We start from the raw sequence: 9,701 nt of genomic DNA on the forward strand, positions 1-9,701 counted from the left end.
TCCCACTACAGGAGCTCGGGCCTGACCTCCAGCCTGGTAACCAAGATCTTACAAGCTTTGTGGTGTGGTTAAAAAAAAAAAAAAGAAATCAGAGAGAAAAAAAGTAGCAGTACCATATCAAAGGATAAAAACAAAATAAAATTAGAAAGATAAAAAATATATTAGGAAAAATAAAACTATAATTGAAACAACTGCAACAAGGTAAAATAAAACCACACAGAAAAAAAAAAAAAAAGCCTTGGCTATGGGGGTGGAATTTAGGCAGGGGGTGGAACTTAGGCAGGAACAAGGTTTTGGGTAGGGCGTTACCTAGGCGGGTGGGGAAGTGACAGTTGAGCGTGGGGCAGGACCTAGGCGGGGTGACGTTCAAGCGTGGGGCAGGGCCTCTGCCTAGGACGTGCGCAGAAGGGGAGAGGCAGCACGTTGGAAGGAGGGCCTCTGCTGAAGTGTAGAGAACTTCAGAGGTAGAGAACACCTCTACCTCTGCGGAGTGTAGAGGTGGGGCCCTGGTTGGGGGTGTAGGGGTGGGGCTTGGGTTCTGCCCGGCAGGAGGGAGGCTCCAAGGGCAGAGGATTAGGCCCCTGAACCCAACAGGCTTCCCAGTGCCTAAGTGGACAGGGAAAGCACTGGCCACGTTCCCTTCCGTTCCTTCACATTCCACGACCACCGTCTCCCCCAGGGTCTCCCCCTTTCCCTGCTGGACCCCTAACCGTGGGTGGGTCCGCTTGGGTAGGAACTCCTCCCTTCCCCCAGCCATCCCTCAGGGGTGCCGGAGGTCCGGCCTTTGCTTTTGCTCCCCCTTCTCACCCTCCCACTCCCTCAGGACCAGCATGGCTGGAGGGGGCCTCAGTGGGTAGAGGATCAGGCCCGGGATCTCAACAGGTTCCTGGGGGTCCAAGTGGGCAGGGGAAACCTGGCCATGCTCCCTTTTGATCATCTGCCCCCCAGTGGTTCCCCAATTTCCCCCTTCCGGCATGGGATCCCTTCCCCTCCCCCAGCCGCCCCTCAGGGGCGCCAGTCCCATCCTGCCTTCTCTTCTCATCCCGCTTCACTCCCCCCATTCTCTGTGTCCTACCTGGTCACTGGGGGTTCCTCCCGTCCCCTCACATGTCCATGGTCCCCCACCGGTGCCTGGTAGGTGCCCTAGTTGTGAGGAGACGTGAATTCCGTGTCCTCCTAGTACGCCATCTTGACTCCGCCCCTCTCAACTCTGCCCCTCTCCATTCATTTTCATTCACTCAAATGTTATTACCTAGAAATAGTATTTATGGAGCCTCCAGTGTTCAGGTGAAACTTTAGTAAGCTTTGTCTTTAAAACTACATTACCTAGATAATTACACCTATCAATCATTTTTTAGGAGTGTTATTTTATTGTCATACTAGGGAAGTAATGGTATTTCTGCATTTCATGGGAAGAAAACCTAAACTCTGAATTGCCGCAGTCATTGAGTGAGAGTTGAGATTAGAAGTCAAGAATCTCAGCTTCTCATTTAGCACTGATTCTTGCAAGCACAAAACAGTTATGCAGAGAACCTCAGAGATGCCACTTGGACATTCAAAGATTAAAACTAACCTCCTCAAGAAGGACAAGATGCCAAGATAATCTCTCATCCTCTCTTCCCAACCCCACTCCACATAGATAAAATGAATTGCATAGAGAGCCCCATAAGATTTTAAAGTTTTATACTAAATGTACAGGGCTTTTGCAAACTGTAGTATACTATTATTGTAAATAAAATGACTCTTTAAATTAGGATTGATAAGGAATTCCCTGGTGGTCCAGTGGTTAGGACTCAGTGCTTTCACTGTGGAGGGCCTGGGTTCAATCTCTGGCTGGGGAACTAAGATCCCCTAAGCCACGAGGCGTGACCAATGAATGAATGAATGAATAAATAAATAAGGGTTGATAATGTATTTCTCTTTTGTCATTTTCTTTTATAACCAAAGGGGGAGAAAAAGAGGTTGTGAATGGAGAGGCTATACAGAGTATTTGTTTCTCCAGCAGGGCCAGTTGAAGGCTAATTTGTGAATTCCCTAATGCAGCCACTAAGAAGTGGTAAAGTTGATCTTTTATCATTTTTTGGTGAAAATCTTGTGATTTTAAGCCTGCTCCAGGCTGTCTGTGTGCCTGTCTGTACTGATGAGCCAGCTTTCCCGCCGGACAGTGGGTTAAGCCCTCAGATAACCCTCTGATTTGGATGTGTTGCTGACCTGAATGGGCTGAATATAAACAGGTATTGTTCCAATATGGTGTGTTCACGTCCATTTTCTTCCACAGGGTGATCTTCTGTTCCAGGGAGAAAATGTCTCATCTGCAGAAAGGAAAGTCACCTGTGATATTTGTGAAATGCCATGACAAGTCTCTGAATAGAAAGTCTGGCTGGTGAGCATCATGGGCTAAGGCTCTCTGGGTATCTTGAACTTGCTCTCTGAGGGATGTTGCTTCATGCATTGTCCTTCACCCCTGAACTAAAGGCTTGGATTGAGTCTTGCGATCAGAGCCTTCGGGTGGCCTTTCTCAGGCCTCCTGCATACACGTTAGACCAGTGCATTTGCTTTTGGCAGTACTTCCTCTATTTTCTTTTTCTTTCTGTTCTTTCTGCCAGCTCTGACCTTCACCCCAGGTGCACTTTTTAGATTCTATTTTACATCTTGAACTACCACAAAATCTTCACTTCTGCTTTTTCCTGTACTGCCCCCTTTACAGACCCTGTGTGCAGGGGATACAACACAAGTTAGTAGCCGTGATTGCGGCTGTGGGTGCAGCTCCTCCCAGGACGTTCCCAGGGGAGCAAAACATCAGCTGCAGCCCGGGTCCTTCTTGATTCTCCAAGTGCCAGCGGATTCCAGGACAGAGAGCCAAAGGGGCAGCCACCAAGCATCCATCTCAAAACCCCCAGAGACGGAAAGCTGGTGGACTTAGAGTTTAGGAGATGGTTCTCTTTTCCATCTCAAAACAACTGCCTGGCTCTTTTCTACCTGACCTTTAAGGCTAATCCACATGGCAGCTGTCAGCTGAATCATTCCAGAGTGTCAGTACCAAGTAGAGACTGAACATGTGACCTTCCCCATCCCCTCCTGAATTCCCAAAGTATGCCACTTTCATTCCTCCACTCATTCCCCTGCCAGAAGCCAAGTGCTGATGGTTTATAGGTATAAAGGGGGAAAGCTTAGATCATATCATAGAAGCCAGTGACACAAGAAACAATGGGAAAGGTTGGTCACAACATCATCTGGAAATAGAAAAGCCAGTTGCTTTCGGTTTGTCCTCTCCCAGTTACATTTATAGACCAAAGTACAGAATAAGAATTTTCTAATCAAAAAGAGCATATTAAAGACCCTATGTGGAATATCTCCATTATTTTTAATTTCCATTTTATAAGATAGTTTATCCACGGAAAATTATGGATTTTGAATAGATTAGAAAGAATAGGCAAAAAGATAATAAAATCATTGTAACTATCACCCAGGGACAACCCCCAACTAACATTTTAATTTATATCCTTTCAGATTTTCTCTATGCACATGTAATATTTCTATTCTTTTATTTTTTTACATAATGGCATTATGACATATGTACTTTGAGTGACAAGGTGAAGACATCTGGATTGAAAACATTAATGTAAGAGCACTCAAGATAAACTTGAAATGGAGAATAGCTACTGGTATTGAGCCAGGGAGAATAACTGAATTTTTATCTAAGTGGAGACTTCTACCAAGAGATTCATTGCTTTGTTTTTCCTCATCACAAATCTGAGGCAGTTTCACACTTGCTTTAACTCTTTGAAAGGGACTCCTATATGAAGTTTTATACATTGCTTTTACGTTACATATAAACATACACAAACACACCTCTGCATACATTCTCTCCAAATCATCCACAACTCTAAATATATAATGTGAACTTAAAAACAAAACTCGAAAAATTAGGAAATAACTCCAGCTGTTTATAAAGTATTTCTGGTCATATTGGTCATATTATTTATATAAGTTATAAGACTTTATCTGAGATAGTTACGATACATTCCTCATCTGCTTATAAGACTACTGGAACAACAGACATTTAGAGAGCTTTTTTTTTTTTTACACCTGATCTTTATCTAGGACGTAATTATGAATCAGACTAATAACCCTCTGCAGTTTGTTGCCTCTGTGACTAAATTAATCAATCAAATAAAAGCTTCTCTTTCTCTCACTTTCTGATATAACTCTTTAGAAGTCTCAAGAAAAGAAAAAAATAGGTATTTTACTTAACAAGTTTTAGAAGTAAGAAATCTTCCTAAATTTTGAAATCATTTGGTTCAGTCTTCTGAAAATGTTACTCCTTATCAGGAAATGGCTAAGTAGATATTAGAGTGTCTTTTATTCCTATGAGCCTGCCACTTCCTCTGATTCAGTTTATTCTCACAACCTTTGTTCTGAACTTCCAGGTGACTACTTTTTCACCGTGAAAGTAGTGGGGGGGGGGGGAGAGTTATAAAACACTAAGCAGGTAATAAATTGCCGTTCTTCCTCTGTTTTCTCTCAGAAACTGGGCAAATCTACAGAAGAAAGAACAGCCTATGAATTCTATGAAGAATGAAGTAACTTTTACAAAAGACGCCCGGTGCTTTGGGTGGTTAAAGATGGACTTTCCTGAGTATTAATCCCAGCTCTATAGCCTTGTTAGTTATTTTAGGAAACAGTCTCAAATACTGAAAAGTGACTAATTCAATCTGAGGAGTAGAGTGGCCAAATAGCACATCCTTCAACATTAAAAAATAGCAGATATGAAAAGCACTGCCTTCTGTCCTTTGAGAAAGAAATAATTGTTTGGGCTCATGGTAAAATAACCAGACCTCTTCATGTAATAAGTTTAGCCATAGCCTAAAATTGATTAGAACCTCACATTTTAATTGGAATTCTGCATTTTCTAGACTGACAACCTTTTCAAAGTTTTCTCCAAGTCTAAATATAGAAAGTGATTTTTTGTGGCATGAGTTGGACCCATTTACTCATCAGTCAAAATACCTACTTTCTTGGAATGATTCTCCTCTTGCCATTGGGATGTAGCCCAGGAGTTAACCAGGAACTAGTGACTTGGAGAGAGGAATGGAGAATAGAGTTGATAAAGCACTAATGCTTTAAATACTCCCTGCGGTTGGTTGCATCATAAATGAGTTACAAATTAAAGGCCATATAATATTGAGATCAATTAAATCTTAATAGGCTTTACTGTTTATTGCTTAGTCTTTCCCCTTCCTTTTCTTGCTTTGTCTCAAGATTATATTTTAACAAATTTCCCTGGATAGGCGTTTAAAATGAGCCTGTTATCATCAGCTGACACATAATTTTAACTACAGAGAAAGAAAATGAAACCATAATTTTATTATCAGATTTTCAAAATTATATTCATTGATTTGAAGTCCTTTAATATACGATGGTTACTATTTAATTTTAGGCTTATTTCAGCCATGCTTCAGTCAGACTTTGGGCATGTCTCTTTCTTCCCTAATTTTGATAAGAAAATATGTGTTCAAGGTCAAATTTTGCATCATGCAAACTCTTACAAATTTTAGACAAAGATTGTTTTTACTAAGTAAAGAAATAGAAGAGTTACAGGATATATTCATAGGCAGTGCTTAAAACCATTGTGGGCAGTTAAAAGGATCCTCCATTGTTATAATCACATGGAACATCATGAGCGTTGTTGTTGTTTTTAACAACTAGTCAAGAGTGAGTGAACAATTATTTATAAACTAGATCTCATATTTTCAGAGTGCTTTTCTATATATTATTATAAAATGATAAAGAAGTCAAATATCTCAGAGGCTATTGCTGGGAATCCAAACTGTGAATGTGTGTGGGTGTCTGAACACATATTCACGTATGAAGCCCCACATGTATGATTATTCCTCAGCGTGGCTTGGAAGGTAAATGATCAAGAGATGTATTGGAACATATTGGAGTAGAAATTGTTCCAGTGGTGCCAGAACTTAAGCCCTTCATCTGAGAAATATGGTTTTGCCTGTACAAAATAGGACGAATGTTGTGATTGACATCAGCCAGCTTGGAATGAATTCTCTCTAAAAATAAAATGTTGTGCGACAAGTTGTTGGCATCCCCCTTTATTGTTAATTCATTAATTCTCTGGATTTGGGTTTTGCGCAAGGGTGCATCAACTTAAGAAAATATGAATCAAATCAGTGTATGGCCCTGGGAACTCTGGCTTCTACAGATTTCACTATATATATCAGCAATGCTTTGGCTTTAAATGTTATTTATTAGCTGTAAATATGTGTGTGTATGTGTAAAGGGAGTTTGTACATATTGGAAAGGTCATTGTGGCTATCTGCATTTATAGCTGTTTGGTGCTAACTTTGTACATGTCTTTATCAGTGACAGTCTCACTGAGCCAACTTACTCTTATGAAGTAATACAATAAAATGGGCTTTAAAAAAACACAAAACTTACTTAACTATGTGAAGAAATGGAATCTGCTTTTAATAAAATTGATGAAATTTTATTACAATACTAAGTCATTATTTTGTATCATTTAAACCCCTCCAAAAAGAAATTTATTCTTAGGGCAGATTCATTGAGCAAATTTTTACTGAGTAATCCTATGTTTAGTAAAAAATATAGCTTCTAAAAATTACAGTGCATATTATATATTTTTTATATTTACATGTGTACAAACCCTTAGAGATCCTTTAAATTATAGAGAAAAATGATACAGAATTTTTCCTAAAAAATACACAGGACTTTCCTTGCCTGCCAGATACTTTTTCACAAGTAAAATGTTAGATTAATATAAAAATATCTTTCACCATTTTCTGGAATAGTGTTTCTATTTCTGAGGTCTGATCATTAGCTACAAAGTCAGTGGCATGTGTGCAATAAAATGAATTATTTGGGATGAGAGGGTGCATTTTTAGACCTTTTCTTTGAATTGTCTTGATAATGAGAAAGAACAACATACAGGGTCTTCCCTGGTAGTCCAGTGGTTAAGACTTCACCTTCCAATGCAGGGAATGTGGGTTTGATCCCTGGTCAGGGAGCTAAGATCCCACATGCCTCGCGGCCAAAAAACCAAAACATAAAACAGAAGCAATATTGTAACAAAATTCAGTAAAGACTTAAAAAAAAAAGGGACTTCCCTGGTAGCTCAGTGCTTAAGAATCTGCCTGCCAATGCAGGGGACATTGGTTCGAACCCTGGTCTGGGAAGATCCCACATGCCGCGCAGCAACTAAGCCCATGCACCACAACTACTGAGCCTGCGCTCTAGAGCCCACAAGCCACAACTACTGAGCCCGTGTGCCTAGAGCCCTTGCTCTTCAACAAGAGAAGCCACCGCAGTGAGAAGCCCGCGCACTGCAAAAAAGAGTAGCCCCCTCTCGCTGCAACTGGAGAAGGACCGTGTGCAGCAATGAAGACCCAACACAGCCAAAAATAAATAATTAACTAATTAATTAATTTTTTTAAAAAAGAACAACGTACAGCCCATCCATGTAACTAAGTAAGGATTGGTTCTTAGAACAATCAGTACTTCTTAGTACTCCTGCGTCAATTTCTAGAGCAGGGATTGCCCTTCTGGGACTCAGAATAGCTTGCGATTAGTTTGACTTCTTGGCCCACACGTTCTTTATTTAAAGTGTTATGGATTATACATTTTGTTTTTCTAGTTAACTTAAACTAAAATAAGTATGGTTTTATAAAATCTGTAATGACCTCTTAAGAAATTTAGACAGTTAGTTACTAATGTTCTAGACACAGCCTCTGTTTTGTTCATTAGGGAAAGTCTTTTGGAACACAGAATTATTATATCTGAATGACACCATCCAATAAGGTATGCTTGTCAGCTACTTCTGGGATAACCCAAGCCTCTAACCTACCTTATTAGCATTCAAACTGTGCCCACTTAACTTCAGAAATGCAGTATCTGTACCTGATTGTTCTCATTTCCACTCTTTGAGTGTCAAATGATTAAGGAATACAATCAATAATATTGTAGTAACTTTGTATGAGAACAGATGATTACTAGACTTATCATAGTAATCATTTCATAATGAACTCGAGTTCAGCTGACGGTCCCCCTTGAGTCTTTGGCTGAGTACTGATCACTGTATATATATGTGGGGGGGGGGGGTGGAGATAATGAACTACCAAAGGTTCAGGAAAGAACCATCCAAAAGGAATAGAGAAAATAGTACCTATATAGCTCACACAGAAATAAGATAGTGCCTGTCTCCAATTTGCAGACTAGAAAAACCTCATAATTAGTGAGTTATCAAGTAGAATACACAAAAGGGCTTTGCCTTGGTAGTTCAACAAAAATAGCTCTAAAATAAACACTTCACTGGTCCTGTCAACACGCTTAAAAGCAAGACCCAAAAGCTAAAATTGTTTCTAAGAACGTGCATCCCAGAACAAGGCTAAAGAATATTTATAAGAATTTTAAGCATCCACCAAGGCAAAATTCACAAATGTACCTGATCACAAATGATCAAGAATGCAAAAGGCAGAAAAACATGACCCGTAACTAAAAAGAAAAAAAAAAATCAACTAATCAAAACCAACCCAGATGATAGAATCAGTAATTTAGGACATTAAAACAGTTATAATGACTACATTTTATGTGTTCAAAGAGCTACAGGTAAGATTGAGTATGTTAAGTATAGAAACATGGAAGCTTTTTTAAAATAATCAAACATCTAGGGATGAAAACTATAATGTTTGAGATGAAAAATAAACTGGATGGAATTAATGACAGCCTAAGCATTGCAGAAGAAAAAATTAAGGGATGGGAAGACACTGTACAAAATGAAAAAGAGAGTAAAAAGTACCAAAAATTAAACAAAGCATCAGTGAGTTGTGGGATAACTTGAAGTGTCCTATTACATATGTAATTGGTGACTTTGAATGAAAGCAGGGGTTCTTAAGGAACATAAAAAATACAAAATGAAAAAATGGTAGAACATTTTCAAATCTGATGAAAACTATAGATCCATAGATCCAAGAAATTTAATGAAACCCAGAAACAAGAAAACTACACCAAAGTACATTGTAGTTAAGTTTCTCGAAACAAGTGAGAAAGAAAAATTTTAAAGCAGCTAGAGAAAGAAGGTTATATATGCACAGAGGGAGAAACATAAAGATGGAAGAATATTTCTTGTTGAAAAAAATGCATGAGAATACAAGTGAACAACATCTTTAAGTACTCAAAGAAAAAAACCTGTTACTTAGAATTCTATACCCAGTAAAAATGTCTTTCAAAAACAAAAGTGGAGAAAAAAGAGTTTTTCAGACATACAAAAGTTAAAATAATTCATTAACAGCAGGTGCACACTACAAGAAACGTTAAAGAAACGTTAAATATTCCTTAGATGGAAAGAAAATAGTACCAAATGGAAATAAGGATCTACACAACATAATGAAGACCACTAGAAATTGTAACTGGGTAAATAAATAAGATTTTTTTTCCTGTTATTTAAATTTATTTAAACAATCATCTTGTTAAATCAAAAGTAACAATAAAGAATTGTGGGTTTATCACATATGTAGAAATAAATAGATGACAATAGTCCAGAGGCTGGGAGGGGAGAAATGAAAATATTCAATTGTAAGGCTATAATGCTATAAGTGAAGTTGTATCATATAACATCATTAGAACAAAAACTGTCATAAGTTAAAGGTTTACACCATGAAGAGTAAAGCAAG

The 9,701-nt window shown here is 38.8% G+C and overlaps 1 protein-coding gene across 1 annotated transcript in view; it reads left to right on the forward strand.

Moving 5' to 3' along the window:
* The window catches only part of LPL (lipoprotein lipase), a 29,889-nt gene extending 23,799 nt beyond the window's left edge, over positions 1-6,090 (forward strand). Inside the window, exons 9-10 of the mRNA XM_068552443.1 lie at positions 2,279-2,383; positions 4,529-6,090. Coding sequence (XP_068408544.1) covers positions 2,279-2,383; position 4,529 — 106 coding nt within the window. The 3' untranslated portion in view covers positions 4,530-6,090. The remainder of the gene's footprint in view (positions 1-2,278; positions 2,384-4,528) is intronic.
* The last annotated feature ends 3,611 nt before the right edge of the window (positions 6,091-9,701 follow it).

This window comes from Eschrichtius robustus, chromosome 10 (genome assembly GCF_028021215.1).
Source record: "Eschrichtius robustus isolate mEscRob2 chromosome 10, mEscRob2.pri, whole genome shotgun sequence".
Lineage (NCBI taxonomy): Eukaryota > Metazoa > Chordata > Mammalia > Artiodactyla > Eschrichtiidae > Eschrichtius > Eschrichtius robustus.